The 16611-nt window shown below is 42.6% G+C and overlaps 1 protein-coding gene across 1 annotated transcript in view; it reads right to left on the bottom strand.

Moving 5' to 3' along the window:
- Nucleotides 1-5146: 5146 nt before the first annotated feature.
- Nucleotides 5147-16611, bottom strand: part of LOC141145973 (dynein axonemal assembly factor 6-like) — a 31261-nt gene continuing 19796 nt past the window's right edge. Inside the window, exons 3-6 of the mRNA XM_073632760.1 lie at nucleotides 16087-16183; nucleotides 14067-14163; nucleotides 9822-9907; nucleotides 5147-5989 (exon numbers count right to left, since the gene is read on the bottom strand). Of these exons, the coding sequence (XP_073488861.1) occupies nucleotides 5860-5989; nucleotides 9822-9907; nucleotides 14067-14163; nucleotides 16087-16183 (410 nt within the window). The 3' untranslated portion in view covers nucleotides 5147-5859. The remainder of the gene's footprint in view (nucleotides 5990-9821; nucleotides 9908-14066; nucleotides 14164-16086; nucleotides 16184-16611) is intronic.

The following is a 16611-nucleotide window of genomic DNA, read 5'->3' as shown; positions in this document are numbered from 1 at the left end:
GCAAACTCCATGCGGGCTTTCATGTATCTTGCACTGAGGAGAGGCTTCCGTCGGGCCACTCTGCCATAAAGCCCCGACTGGTGGAGGGCTGCAGTGATGGTTGACTTTCTACAACTTTCTCCCATCTCCCGACTGCATCTCTGGAGCTCAGCCACAGCGATCTTTGGGTTCTTCTTTACCTCTCTCACCAAGGCTCTTCTCTCCCCTGATAGCTCAGTTTGGCCGGACGGCCAGCTCTAGGAAGGGTTTTGGTCATCCCAAACGTCTTCCATTTAAGGATTATGGAGGCCACTGTGCTCTTAGGAACCTTAAGTGCAGCAGAAATTTTTGTGTAACCTTGGCCAGATCTGCGCCTTGCCACAATTCTGTCTCTGAGCTCTTCAGGCAGTTCCTTTGACCTCATGATTCTCATTTGCTCTGACATGCACTGTGAGCTGTAAGGTCTTATATAGACAGGTGTGTGGCATTCCTAATCAGTATAATCAAACAAAGCTGGACTCAAATGAAGGTGTAGAACCATCTCAAGGATGATCAGAAGAAATGGACGGCACCTGAGTTAAATATATGAGTGTCACAGCAAAGGGTCTGAATACTTAAGACCATGTGATATTTCAGTTTTTCTTTTTTAATAAATCTGCAAAAATGTCAACAATTCTGTGTTTTTCTGTCAATATGGGGTGCTGTGTGTACATTAATGAGGAAAAAATGAACTTAAATGATTTTAGCAAATGGCTGCAATATAACAAAGAGTGAAAAATTTAAGGGGGTCTGAATACTTTCCGTCCCCACTGTATATATATATATACACAGTATGTGATTCTGTACTTCCACCTAGGGGGCCTGTGCGCCACGCCAGCGTGCCGCTTCCACTATGATTAGTCACAGCAGAACTTGAACAGCGGGTGCCGGTGACTGGATGTCCGCCGGCACCCGCTGATCGTAGGGAAGAGAGGCTGGACAGAGCTCTGCATATGCAAACAATGCAGAGTTCCATCTTGACAGCAGGGAAAGAAAAATCCATCACATCCTTTAGTAAAAGCACCACATAGGAAACACAAAAACACTGGCTAGGCACACATTTAACCCTTTGATCACCCTAGATGTTTAACCCCTTGACATCCAGTGTCATTAGTACAGTGACAGTGCATATTTTTTTAGCACTGATCACCGTATTAGTGTCACTGGTTCCTACAAAGTGTCAGTTAATGTCAGACTGTTTGCCGCAATATCGCAGTACCGCTATAAGTCACCTGATCACCACCATTACTAGTATAAAAAAAAATAATAATAAATTCCATTATTTATGGAATAGTTTGTAGATGGTATAACTTTCGCACAAACCAATCAATATACAGTACAATTATTGGGATTTTTTTTTTTACTAGAAATATGTAGCAGAATACATATTGGCCTAGATTTATGAAGAAATTTGATTTATTTTGTTTTTTTTGTTCATTCTGTTTTTATTCAATCTGATTTTATTGGAAATATTTTAAAATTTTTCTTATTTTATATGTTTTATAGTAGGCAGATGATGCTGGATGTCCTACAGTCAGGAAATGAGATGGGCCACCAGCTCTATCTAAAAAAATGATGTTAAATTAATTAGGGTACAATGTTGCATGGCTGAGTAACTGTCAGTCAAACTGTCACACCACTGAAAACTAAAATAAAATGTAATGAAGGGGTAAATACAGGCTGGTCCTCAAGTGATTAACTGCTTCCTGTTGTACTGCGGCGGGGCGGCCCGTACAGGCACAATAACGTACCCGTACGTAGGAAGCATTTTCCAGGGGTGGGGGAGCGTGTGCGGACCTGCCTGCTTTCCAGTTATTTGACACAGTGGGAGATTGTCAGCAAATCCCGGCCAATGATTCAAGGCCGGAACCTGCTGATCGGCTGTGTCCAATCACGGCCCAGAGCCCTGTGTTGACAAACAACACAGAGCTCTGAACATAGGGAACGACCGCTTTGTTTCTTTTCCCTGCAAAGCAGGGAAAAGAAACAAATCGATCTGCAGTGAAAAGCAGCACAATACACACATTAACACTTGTTAGGCACTCAGTTAAAGCGAAGTTTCACCCAAATGTGGAAGCTCCGCTTATCTGTCCCCCCCCCCCCCACACACACTCCAGTGTCACATTTGGCAAATTTTAGGGGAGGGGGGAGTGGATACCTGTCAAAAACAGGTATCCGCTCCCACTTCTGTGTAAAGACACCATGGCGACCTACGACATTTGCGGCCCCTCCTCCTTTCCTCCCGCTGCCTTCTGGGAGATACACACAGGTCCCAGAAGACAGCAGGGACCATTCAGAACTCAGAAGGCACATCGCGACACGCGCATGCGCAGTAGGAAACAGGCTGTGACAACATAAAGTAGACCTGAAGTATGCCCTGGTCTGCAGGACGGTATGCCAAGAGAAGAGGGGAAAGCCTCGGTTAGGGAGGTAATTATTTATTTGAGCTGATAACGTCCTACAGGGCAAGCTTGCTGAAGGCTTGTGACATTTCTGCTTGCGGGTTTGGGGATGCATCGAGCAAAGCAAGCGGATTTCCACCTGCCCATCTTCTTGATGACGTGGTCCGGGACCCCAGTTTCTCGACGTTGTTGACGCCGCTCCACTGCGGAAGGAATGTCCAGAATATCGGCCGGGGTCAAGGCCTAAGTTAAGCAAGAGGACTGGCAGGGGGCAGGCCTCCTTGAAATACCCAATGGGTCAGCCAAGCTGGGGAGGAGTTGTCGGGTGGAAGAACTGGAGAGGAGCACTAGGTTGTCAATGCCTTTGAGGGCACTCCCCATTCTGGTGCAGGACGGAGCCCGCGGTCCCTGTCTGCAAAGGGCGAGCGGTTACTGAGGCCCGGCCCGGTCAGTGTCGGGGTCTAACCATGTGCTAGCTGTACCTGAAGTGAAATATTGTGCAGAAAGAGAGAGAAAGAGAGAGAGAGAGTAACAGTCTGCAAGCAAGTGATGTGGTGGAGGAGACTGGAGTAAACAAGTGTATATAGTTGTCCCAATTGATGGCTATATAACCAGCCAATTGTTCATTCTACTGGGCATCCCATGAATTCCCTTAACTATCCAAGTTAAATTCCCTCAATAAAATACCAAAAAAACAAACCTATGGACTGTCCATTGCCTCGATGGTGATTGGGAAGTGAATGTCGGGCTGGACAGGGTGACAGGCGGGTCACAATCTCCGCTGCCCCTTTGGGGGTACCGCTACATTACACATTATGTAAACGAATGTATATGTCATGTACTTATATGATTGCTATTTGACATTTTTCAGCAACATTCCCCCAACCAGTCCTGAGGAAGTGAGAAACCCTCACGAAACGCGTTGACTTTCCAGAATAGAATAAATCTATGGACACTGTTCATGGGTATTTTTCCTTGATTATTCTGCCAGTGAAGCTCTACATACACTTCATATCAACGGTTATTCCTGTTCTAGGTTGGGTTAGTGTTTGGTATCTGTTGCAATATCTACTGAGGGTGTTGCTTTTTGTTTTTTATCCTATGGTTTTGAACTTTTTGGAGAAATAAAATATGTAACTCTCAACCAAGCAGCCTTGTGCCAATAAAATCCGTCTTTTTTGATATATAGGTTTCCTACCGTGTTTCCCCAAAAAATAAGTCCGGGTCTTATATTAATTTTGGCAACAAAAGACACGGTAGGGCTTATTTTCGGGGTAGGTCTTAACATGTAATGTGCTGTCTTCTCTCTGGCAGGAATCCCCAGTGTGAACCGAATTAAAATGCTTGTAAAATCCTATAATCCACTCTATTACAGTGGTATATAAAGTATAATGTGTGTGTTTCTGAAATATAATTGTGCCAAATACCTTCGTTATAGCGCCATTCTGCGCTTCTGTGACCTGCCAGAGCTCTCTTCCCCGCAATTCTATTACAGAAAACACACACATTGTACATTATATACTACTGTAATAGAGTGGATTATAGGATTTTACAAACATTTTAAACTAGGGCTTATTTTCGGGTAAGGGCTTATATTGCAGCCCTCCTGGAAAATAACGCTAGGTCTCATATTCGGGGTAGGTCTTATTTTCGGGGGAAACACGGTATTTATCTCCTTTGTTTTCATTATTGAACCTGCTTTTATGTGTATTCACTCCCTAATATACAAAAGACATTGTGCAACGGGGATGTTGTTCGAACAACAAACAAACAATCTGTCTCTTTTGACCACTTAAGGACCAAGCCTCTTTTTGGGATTTGTTGTTTTAAAAACATTTTTTTTTTGCTAGAAAATTACTTTGAACCCCCAAACATTATACATTTTTTTTTCTAACATCCTAGAGAATGAAATGGCGGTCGTTGCAATACTTTTCTGTCACACCGTATTTGCGCAGCGGTCTTACAAGCGCACTTTTTTTTGGAAAAAATACACTTTTTTAATTAAAAAATAAGACAACAGTAAAGTTAGCCCAATTTTTGTTTATATTGTGAAAGATAATGTTACGCTGAGTAAACTGATACCAACATGTCACGCTTCAACATTGCGCCCCGCTTGTGGAATGGCGACAAACTTTTACCCTTAAGAATGTCCATAGGCGACGTTTAAAAAATTCTACAGGTTGCATGTTTTGGGTTACAGTGGAGGTCTAGGGCTAGAATTATTGCTCTCGCTCTACCAATCGCGGCGATACCTCACATGTGTGGTTTTGACACCGTTTTCATATGCGGGCGCTACTCACGTATGCGTTCGCTTCTGCACAGTAGCTCGGCGGGACGGGGCGCGTTTAAAACATTTTTTTTTCTTCTTATTTATTTTACCTTTTATTTTTATTTTATAAAGTGTCACTTTTATTCCTATTACAAGGAATATAAACATCCCTTGTAATAGAAAAAAAGCATGACAGGACCTCTTAAATATGAGATCTGGGGGGTCAAAAAGACCTCAGATCTCATATTTACACTAAAATGCAATGAAAAAATGAAAATAAGTAAATAAAAATGTTGTCATTAAAAAAAAAAAAAATTAAATATGTCTCTTTAAGAGCTATAGGCTGAAGTAACGTTTTGACGTCGCTGCCGCCCTGCAATGTTATGGAGATGGATGGGGGGCCATCTTCCCCTCACTCGTCTCCATACCCAGCAAGGGGTAACATCCGATCGCCTCCGCCGCTGCCTACTCATAGAACTAAGTAATATAAAAACAGACAGGTTTTCCATGGAAATTTCCCCCCTGTGTATTCAGTAACCCATGAAACAGACGTGAGATTTCTTTGGACTTTTAGTTCCACTTTAAGGATTTCAGATTAATATGATTTTTTTGTAAGGCCAACCAGTGACAGGTTCTCTTGAAAGTCATTTTGGACAGTGCAAGAGCTTGAATATGTTGTTTCAACATCCTTAGGTATACTATCTTGGAGGCTTGCTTTACAGCCATCAGTGGTAAATATTAATATCTCTAATGTATTTTCTTGGAATCAGCATATTTCTGTTGGGTTTTCAATGTACTTACCTATATATTGTATTTTTTTAGAAATGTGTACTTTTTTCCCCCTGAAGACCTCTACTGCTTATGGTCGAAACGCGTTGGGATTTTTCCTGTATGATCTTCTACATATATCATGCAATATTTCAATGGTCACTGCACAGTTGTATTGATGCTCATGTTTTAACAAATAGTTATGCTTTGTAATTTTATTGATCTTTTGTAATAAATACATTTTTTAACCAATTTGGACTTTTTTGCTGCAATACAAAACCCCCTAGGGAATTTATTCTACCTTCTATGTTGTTATAGGTTGTAAACAGTTTTTTATTTATTTTTATTTTTTTTAAAGTTTAGCGTAATGTGCAAAGTACAATCTGATGAATTTAGGAGTCGCTATGCAAAGTTGATGAAGTCCATGTCTCGTACCATGGGGAGGGTCAACTCCAGGGTTCCTGTATCAGCCATGAATTTGGCCTGTCCTGATTTTTCATTCACCGCATGGGGGAGATGCAGTCCGAGCTTACTGTGAAAAACACAAGAGAGTCTCATTTATATTATATCATTTATAGACTGTTGTTAGAGCTCTTAGAAAACACAATGGGCTGAAAGACAAGTGTGAGTGGACAAATATTGGTTCTGATGGCTCCTTCCAGCAGGATAATGCACCATGTCACAAAGCTCCAATCATCTCACCACTGGACAATGAGGTCAATGTACTCCAATGGCCTCCACACTCACCACATCCCAATCCAATAGAGCTCCTTTGAGATTTGGTGGAACGGGAGATTGGCACACAGCTGCCAAATCTGCAGCAACTGCGTGATGCTATCATGTCACTATGGAGCAAAATCTCTGAGGAACGTTTCCAACACCTTGTTGTATCTATTCCACCAAGAATGAAGGCAAAAGGGGGTCCAACCCGGGACTAGCAAGGTGTACCTAATAAAGTGGCCGGTGAGTGTATAATATATACATAACTTGACATCAGATTTAAAGTGGTTCTAAAGCCTTAAGGTTTTTTTTTTTTTTAGCTTAAAGGCCTTTTCTGGCACTTTTTGTTTACAAGTTTAAATCAGTATTTTTTGCTAGAAAATGACTTATAACCTCCAAACATTATACAATTTTTTAGACCCCGGGGAATAAAATGGCGACACGGTATTTGTGCAGCGGTTTTGCAAAGCGCAATTTTTAGGGGAAAAATAATTAAAAAAACAAACAAAAAAAAAAAAAAACACAATATGTACACTCATTTTTTTGTTAAATATAAAAGATGATGTTACGCTGAGTAAATAGATACCCAACATGTCACGTTTTAACCACTTAAGGACCAAGCCACTTTTTGAGATTTGTTGTTTACAAGTTAAAAACATTTTTTTTTTGCTAGAAAATTACTTAAACCCCCAAACATTATACATTTGTTTTTTTTCTATCACCCTAGAGAATAAAATGGCGGTTGTTGCAATACTTTCCGTCACACCGTATTTGCGCAGCGGTCTTACAAGCGCACTTTCTTTGGAGAAAATACAAGTTTTTCAATTAAAAAATAAGACAACAGTAAAGTTAGCCCAACTTTTTTTCATATTGTGAAAGATAATGTTACGCTGAGTAAATTGATACCCAACATGTCGCGCTTCAAAATTGCGCTTGTGGAACAGCGACAATCTTTTACCCTTAAAAATCTCCATAGGCAACATTTAAAAAAATTCTACAGGTTGCATGTTTTGAGTTACAGAGGAGGTCTAGGGCTAGAATTATTGCTCTCGCTCTACCGATCGTGGCGATACCTCACATGTGTGGTTTGAACACCGTTTTCATATGCGGGCGCTACTCACGTATGCGTTCGCTTCTGCACGCGAGCTTGGCGGGACGGGGTGCGTTTAAAAATTTTTTTTTTTTCCTTATTTATTTTACCTTTTATTTTCACACTGTTCTTTTAAAAAAAAGAATTGTGTCACTTTTATTCCTATTACAAGGAATGTAAACATCCCTTGTAATAGAAAAAAAGCATGACAGGTCCTCTTAAAGGGGTTATAAAGGTAAAAATTTTTTCACCTTAATGCATTCTATGCATTAGGGTGAAAAAACTTTTGACAGTACCGCCGCCCCCAGGCCCCCCGTTTTACTTACCTGACGCCTCGAATCTTCGCTCCTCGTCCTCGTCAGCTTCATTGCAGCTCAGGCTGGTCGCTGATTGGCTGCAGTGGATGGATTGAAAGCAGCGCAGCCATTGGCTCGCGCTGCTGTCAATCACATCCGATGACGCGGCGCGCCGGGGGGCGGGGCCGAGTGATACAGCGAGCGGCTATAGCCGCCGGCTGTATCACGGGAGCGCGCCCGCAAGCACTCACCACCGTGCGAGGGAGCTCGCATGAAGGTGGTAAATGCTTGCGGGGAGGAGCTGAAACAGCCGCCGAGGGACCCCAGAAGACCAGGTTCGGGGCCACTCTGTGCAGAACAAGCTGCACAGTGAAGGTAAGTATAACATGTTTGTTATTTTTAAAAAAAAAAAAAAATAACTTTACAACCCCTTTAAATATGAGATGTGGGGTCAAAAAGTCCTCAGATCTTATATTTACACAAAAATGCAACTAAAATAAATAAATAAAAAAAAATTTTGTCATTTGAAAAAAAAAAAAAAAAAGGCCCTAAGAGCTATGCGCGTAAGTGACGTTATGACGTCGCTTCCACCCTGCAATGGTGCGGAGACGGGTGGGGGCCATCTTCCCCTCACTCGTCTCCATACCCAGCCAGCAGAAGGATCCGATCGACTCCGCTGCTGCTGACAGTGATCTCGCAGTGAATCCGCCACAGAGACCACTATTATCGGAAACCAGACCGCCGGCTGAAGAAGAGGATACCATGGTTATGGCAGCTAGCTGCTGCCATAACAACGATATTCCTCTTCAAAGTTCGGACGTACATCGGCGTGCGGCGGTCCGGAATCGGCTAAAATTGCGCACACTCGTGGAATGGCGACAAACTACGGTATTTAAAAATGTCCATAGGCGACGCTTTAAACATCTTTACAGGTTACCAGTTTGGAGTTACAGAGGAGGACCAGTGCTAGAATTGTTGCTCTCGCTTTAACATTCGCGGCAGCACCTCATGTGTGGTGCGAATACTATTTACATATGTGCGTGCGACTTAAGTATGCCTTCACTTCTGTGTGCCAAGCAGGGAGGTATGGGGATGCTTTAAATTTTTTTCTTATTTATTTTACTTTTTATTTTTACACTGTCCCTTTAATTTTTTTTATCACTTTTATTCCTATTACAAGAAACGTAAACATCCCTTGTAATAGAAATAAGGAAAGTAAAAAAAAAAACAATACGGGATTATGGCTGATAGGTTCAGGCATAATCTCCCTGCACGCATGACTGTATGCAGGGAGAACTGTGATGGGGGCATGACTGCAAGGAGGACTGTGATGGGGGGGCATGACTGCAAGGTCTGTGATTGGGGGGCATGACTGCAAGGAGGTCTGTGATTGGGGGGCATGACTGCAAGGAGGTCTGTGATGGGGGGGCATGACTGCAAGGTCTGTGATTGGGGGGCATGACTGCATGGAGGTCTGTGATGTGGGGGCATGACTGCAAGGTCTGTGATGGGGGGGCATGACTGCAAGGTCTGTGATGGGGGGGCATGACTGCAAGGAGGACTGTGATGGGGGGGCATGACTGCAAGGAGGTCTGTGATTGGGGGGCATGACTGCAAGGAGGTCTGTGATTGGGGGGCATGACTGCAAGGAGGTCTGTGATTGGGGGGCATGACTGCAAGGAGGTCTGTGATGGGGGGGCATGACTGCAAGGAGGTCTGTGATGGGGGGGCATGACTGCAAGGAGGTCTGTGATGGGGGGCATGACTGCAAGGAGGACTGTGATGGGGGGGATCACTGCAAGGAGGACTGTGATGGGGGGGATCACTGCAGGGAGGACTGTGATGGGGGGGGGCATGACTGCAGGGAGGACTATAATGGGGGGGGCATGACTGCAGGGAGGACTGTGATGGGGGGGTCATGACTGGAGAACTGTGATGGGGGGGGGGCAATGACTGCAAGGGGCACTGCAGTGCACCTTTAAAGTGCAGTGCAGGGGGTGGTGAGACTCTGTGAACCACCTACCCCATCCTTTTCCTTCTTGTAATAAACTGGTCTGGTCTCTGCTGCTCTTGCTCCCTGTGCAGGGTGTCTTGTCCCCACCCCCTCCTATAGTTTTCTGCAGGCAGCCAGTAGTAGGTGGGGTCTGCTGGGCCCCTCCCACAGCTCTGTTGCCTAACATTTGATGTGGGGAAAAGGGTATCTTATAGAATTCCTGAGCACCAATGTCCTTAGGCAATGCATCACAAGGATTACTTACTATTTGGGAGTACAGAGGTTTATGTATTTTTTCCTTACATCAAGCGAAACATCAGAGACCTTGGTGTCAGAAAGCTGGATACGGATCTAATAAAAAAAAAAACATATATATGTATTTGTGAATTGTAAAGATATCACAGAAAAAAAAAGTTAAAAAAATTATATATTTGCCTAAACTGTTATGCTTTAAAAAATAAAGTATTCTGTTCAAATATGTATTTCTAAAGTGGTTCTGAAGTCCAAATGTGTTTAGTTTTTTTGGACGGTTTTCTTTTCTACCTTAAAGTGGAGTTCCACCCACTTTTACAACTCTTCAGCATCCCTCACTAAATTGTGCACTGTAAACAAATTGGATATTTTTTATTTTTTTTTCTCAACACCTACTGTATATCTGCTGTATTCATTTTTCACTTCCTCCTCCCCTGGCCGCGGCCCATCATATCATTTCCTGTTTGCAATGCCTTCTGGGAAGGGGCGGCAACTTCCTCTGAAACTGCCGTTGCTATGGAAACCTGACCTGAAACCTATTACACTGCTTGTGCTGCACTGAGCATGTGCGAGATCTGCAAGGATGAGATCCAGGAAGAAATACAGTCTGGCTTCAGATGCCCACACTTAAGATGGTCACGGCCTGCTGTAAGTTTATAAAATAACAAACTACTGCTATAAACTAACAAAACAGACCTTAGTTTACAAACGAACTTTACTAGAATACATTAAGCTTGTGTATTATAGGGGTATTTTTATTTAAAAAGTAAAATTTTCGGCCGGAAAACCACTTTAATGCATTCTCTGTAGTGGTGCACTGAAAAAAAAAATCCGGTGCCGGAACTGAAACCGAAAATTCAGAATGCACTTGGAAGAAACCGAAACTGACAATAAAAAAAAAACCAAAATATATATATATATATATATATATATATATATATATATATATATATACACATACATACATATTATATATATATATATACACATACATACATACATACATATTATATATATATATATATATATATATATATATATATATATATATACACATACATACATACATACATATTATATATATATATATATATATATATATCTGTATTATATTCAACTTCTTTTTTAATTAATATCACAAATTTAAATGAATATGAATTTATTGTCGGCAGCTTTTGAAGCAGTGTTCCAAATCCTGCTTTGTTGGTGCATTTTTGGTCAGTAAAAAATACTCATTAAGAGCGCAGCAAGAACACATAAAAAATGCACCCATGTTGCCTTTTTGATGCATTATTTGAGTCACATGACCTATGAAAAACACACCATAAGTGCGGTAAAATCGCAGCTAAAACATAGTAAAATTGCAGCAAGAATCGCACAGCGCTGAAAACCCTATTTTTGGAGGCCAAAATTTCAGTGCATCCCCAATTCTCTGCATTTAAGTGTTAGTATAGCTTTAAAGAAAATCTGCAAAAGGTGACCTAACACTGGACCCCATCCCCACCCCCTCTGTACTTGCCTCCTGAGCTGTCAGGGGCTCAGCAAGCCGCTCCATTGGTTCCGGGGATTTGAAATCCTCACTGCTTTCTCTCCTCTCTGTCCAGTGCTGCAAGGACGGACCAGATGGCTTCTAAATGGTCAGCACCGTCATGTGGATGGGGCTGACCAATCAGAATCTGTCTGGTCCATCCTAGACCAGGATTGCGGGAGGTAAGTACAGTGGAGGGTTGGGGAGAGGGTCCGGTGTTAGGCCACTTTTATAATTTTTTTGGGAAAGATGAACTAACCCTTTAAGGTAAAAAAATGCTCCACTCCCTAACCTACTTGGCTCCAGCATGGTCCTGCCTCCAGCAGCACTCCCCTCACTTCCTGGTATCACAGGAGATACTAAGGACAGGGGAGCCATTGGCTCCTGTTGCTGTCAGTCAAACTCCTGTGAGGAGGAAAGCAGAGGGCGCCGTGTGAGTCTATGGCTCAGGAGCGCGCATGCATGTGTTCCTCCTTAGCACCTCTTGCTGAAGAGGCACCTGGAAGAGAGCAGAAAGGACAGCACTGGACCCCAGAAGAGGAGGTTTAGGGCCAATATCATTGCACAAAGCAGGTATAATATTTTTTTATTCTCCACCCAAAAAAAATATTTTAGGCATTTAGTATCATTTGAAACTTAAAAAAAAAGTAACTTCTGTGATCAGACTTCCTGTTGGAGGGTGGCTATGTTTGTTTTCCATTGTTCCACCATAACCAAGAGCATAGCCACCCTCTCTTTATCACTTCTGATATGGACTATGAACTATGGGGTACCTGTCACCTGTATACTTATCCCTATTATTCACATATGGATGGATATATGCAGCGCTAAAGAGCATGAAATTATAAAGTAAGAGTCCATTGTGTTGAAACAAAGTCCTTGTTCAGGGAAAAAAACTGGTACCACCAACGGTGTAAATCGAGACACAATAAGGTGAATATGAGATAAATTATCTCCACCAAACACTAACACACCGGGCCTCTTACCAAAGAGAATGGACCACTGAATTACATGTGGTCAGACCAACACACCGGCCTCTTACCAAAGAGAATGGACCACTGAATTACAGGTGGTCAGACCAACCTACCGGACCTATTACCAAAGAGAATGGACCACTGAATTACAGGTGGTCAGACCAACCCACCGGGCCTCTTACCAAAGAGATTGGACAACTGAATTACAGGTGGTCAGACCAACACACCGGGCCTATTACCAAAGAGAATGGACCACTGAATTACAGGTGGTCAGACAGGAATAATACATCGATAACACCACAGCACCACTTCTCTTGGATAGTAGATGGCTGGATCTTGTAGTCTCAACACATGGTAAATCCAAAGGTACATGCATAGAATACAAGAAGGCAACTTGTCATGGTGTTGCATATAAAAACAGGGTGTACTTATTTTATATAAAACGGCCAGAATACTCACATTTCATTAAATATAAGCAGGCATGTCAGAAGTCACAGTCTGTCATAGGTATCAAGTGTTTCCAACCACAAAGATGGCCGCTACCCCCCCCCCTCCCCCCCTCCAATCAACCTACCCTGGGTGGAGCTGTGACGTCATGCTACATCATGAGGAGTTGCCTTCTTGTTTTCTATGCATATACCTTTGGATTTACCATGTTTGGAGACTACAAGATCCAGCCATCTACTATCCAAGAGAAGTGGTGCTGTGGTGTTATGGATGTATTATTCCTGTCTGACCATCTGTAATTTAGTGGTCCATTCTCTTTGGTAAGAGGCCCGGTGTGTTGGTGTTCGGTGGGAGGATATTAATATCATATTCACCTTATTGTGTCTCTGTTTACAAGGTGGGTGGTTCCATTTTTTTTCCCTGAACAAGGACTTTGTTTCAACACAATGGACTCTTACGTTATAATTTCATGCTTTTAGCGCTGCATATATCCATCCTTTTGTTATTTATTGTTACCATACAATTAATGTCAGCTGCTTTATTAGTATTAGCGTAGTGATTAATTTTAAATCATTATTATTCACATATGACAAGTGTTTTGTGCTCTGGCTCACAGAAGCCTTTGTATTCCATGAACTAATTCACAAAATACAAAGGCTTCTGTGAATGGGTAGCAGAGGAGAGAGGCGGGTAGAGCTGCTCTCGGTGCTTCTCTCCTCTCACAGCTGGAGTGTGTCCCTCCAGGAGTCCAATAAACCTGTCACATATAAGTAATAGGGATAAGTCCCAGAGGTGACATGCACCTAATTGGACTTAACTCGGAGCGTGCCTGCACTTTTTGCAAAATTGCTGAATTCCTGGAATTCAGCTTTAAAGAAAAACATTAATGCAGCTTTGTATTTTTCTATTCATCTTTAAATGTTTTTTTTTTCATTCAAGCAGTGTAAGCACCTGGATTTGGCTCGGTATAACCCTTTTTCAGTCCCCTTGCAGCAGGGCTCAGACTAGGAGAGGAAGAAACATTACAAGGACCTTAGTGTTGCTGTTAGATCTTGTGATAACAAGGAGCATGCTGATAGGAGGAGCAGAGTGACTGGGAGATGATTAGGTCCAAAGCCCTCCAGCACCTCAGCAGGGTCCAGACTGTCACTGTCACATTTGGACATACCACAGGCACCCATGCCACTCCTGCAGGCTACACTTTGTCACCAAATCAAGGAAATATTAAACGGGAGATGTACAGGAAGCCCCCCCCCATCAACTCACTAAGTTATATTGGACAGTATTGGGAAAAGGTCCAAACACTTACCACCATATCTTCACAGCAAGCAGTTGACGGGTCTTTTCGACTCAGGCCCAAAAATATATCTTCAGAACTAACTCTTTGCTTAAAAAGAATTTCATATCTGTGAACAGAATAGTGTAGACATTAGTGATGACTGTCACTGGAAGAGTTTAGAAGCCTCAAATATGTTACTTTGGATTTACTTTATTCTGTGGTCAAATGTCCACAAGTTTGGCAATCAAACCTATATGAGCTTGTTGGACATCCCATTCCAAAATCATGACCATTAACAAGTTGGTCCCCTCTTAGTGACTATAACATCACCCACTCTTCTGAGAAGGATTTCCGCAAGATTTTGGAGTATGTAGTATGTAGGGGTCTGGCCAAAAGAGCATTTGTGGGGTCAGGTATTGATGTTGCATGAGAAGACATGATCCCAAAGATGTTCAGTAGGGTTGAGGTCAGGTATCGATCTTGGATGAAAAGGCCTGATCCCAAAGGTGTTCAGTAGGTTTGAGGTCCGGTACAGATGTTGGATAAGAAGACCTGATCCTAAAGGTGCTCAGTAGGGTTGAGGCCAAATACTGATGTTGGATGAGAAGAGCTGGCACACAATGGGCAATCCAAATCATCCGAAAGATGTTCAGTTGGGTTGAGGTCACGTAGTAATGTTGGATGAGAAGAACTGGCACACAATGGGCAATCCAAATCATCTGAAAGGTGTTCAGTAATGTTAAGGTCAGGTACTAATGTTGGATGAGAAGACCCGGCACACAATGGGCATTCCAAATCATCCAAAAGGTATTCTGTTGGGTTGAGGTCAAGTATTAATGTTGGATGAGAAGACGTGGCACACAATGGACATTCCAAATCATCTAAAAGGTGTTCAGTAGGGCTAAGGTCAGGTACTGAAGTTGAATGAAAAGACCAGAACCCAAAGGTGTTCAGTTTGGTTGAGGTCAAGTACTGATGTTGGATGTGAAGACCTGGCACACAATGGGAATTCCAAATCATCCAAAAGGTATTCGGTTGGGTTGAGATCAAGTATCAATGTTGGATGAGAAGACGTGGCACACAATGGACATTCCAAATCATCTAAAAGGTGTTCTGTACGGTTGAAGTCCGGTGCTGGTGGTGGATAAAAAGACCTGGCACACAATGGTTGAATTCCCCTACTGAATTCATCCAAAATGTGTTCAGTGGGGATGAGGTCAGGTACTGTACTGAAATTTGATAAGAAGACCTGGCACACAATGGTCATTCCAAATCATCCAAAAGGTGTTTGGTTGGATGAGGTCAAGTATTGATGTTGGATGAGAAGACGTGGCACAAAATGGGCATTCCAATTCATCCCAAAAGGTATTCAGTTGGGTTGAGGTTGGGACTCCATGTAGGACTCTCAAGTTCCTCCACACAAACTCACCAAACCATGTCTTTATGGAGCTGGCTGTGTACACAGTGCAAGAACAGAAGGGGGCCTTCATCAAACTGCTACCACAAGGTTGGAAGACTAGCCCAGACTACATAGCTAGGTAGTGACAGATCTGGTGGGGCGATGTTGCATTTGCAGATAAAATAGGCAAGTGGTTGGCAAAAATAGGCCTTTTTAAAATTCCCTGTGAGCTCAGACACCATCTGCCACTTTGTATTCTGCGGTGGCATCAACATAAGGAGGAGCTGCGGGGGAGCACTGTGAGGTGGTCAGGGAGTGGGCTTTAACCAATGCTCTCATAAGCTGATAGGGTTTCTTTAAGGATATTCACAACGTTGATTTGAACGGCAATTTTGCCACCCCCCCCCCCCCCCAAAACGACGGGTTTAAATGACAAACAGCTCAGTACATGTCAATAGTTGGGGTGTTGAGGTAAGCCTAGGGGTAGGGGAATCCTCCAGGGCTCACTTCTTCTCTCCAATACTGAGGATTGTAGATGGCCCCCCACTGTCTTCATGTACAACATGCATTTACCTATACTGTAATTCCACTTAAAAAAACAAAAACAAACGTATGATTCATAGAATCATTGAACAGAACAGTTTGACTTACTCCGGTTTTTCTCTCGGATCCAAAAAATCATCGAATTCTGCCCCTTCTTTGACTTCTGACTCATGCCAAATATCCTTCCCATCTTTTTCTGTCTCAGCTGTAAAATGAGCAAAGTGATGACATGATCATAGAAGCAGGAAGAGATTGTCTGCAAGATTGTGAGAAGGGTTGAAATTTAAGTGCCATGGCACTGCTAAGAGGTCTAGATACAACTTTATTCCATTAAAGATCATGGGTACAGATCAAGAAATATCCAACGCGTTTCGGGGGTCTACGTGCCAAACAAGCTGCCAATTAGGCTCACACTGGAATAAATACCATCGTAAGTCCAGTTCACTACTGGTTTGTGCACGATTCCTCCAATTAATAACAAAAATAGGGTACTATTCCTCCCAAGAACACCAATGGTGGGGAACTATTCCTACCAATGATGGGGCACTATTCCTTCCACTGATACCAATGATGGGGCACTATTCCTTCCACTGATACCAATGATGGAGCACTATTCCCCTCCACTGATACCAA

This window comes from Aquarana catesbeiana, linkage group LG05 (genome assembly GCF_042186555.1).
Source record: "Aquarana catesbeiana isolate 2022-GZ linkage group LG05, ASM4218655v1, whole genome shotgun sequence".
Classification (NCBI taxonomy): domain Eukaryota; kingdom Metazoa; phylum Chordata; class Amphibia; order Anura; family Ranidae; genus Aquarana; species Aquarana catesbeiana.
Note: the sequence above shows the minus strand (reverse complement) of the source record. Positions and strands in the feature narration are given on the sequence as shown.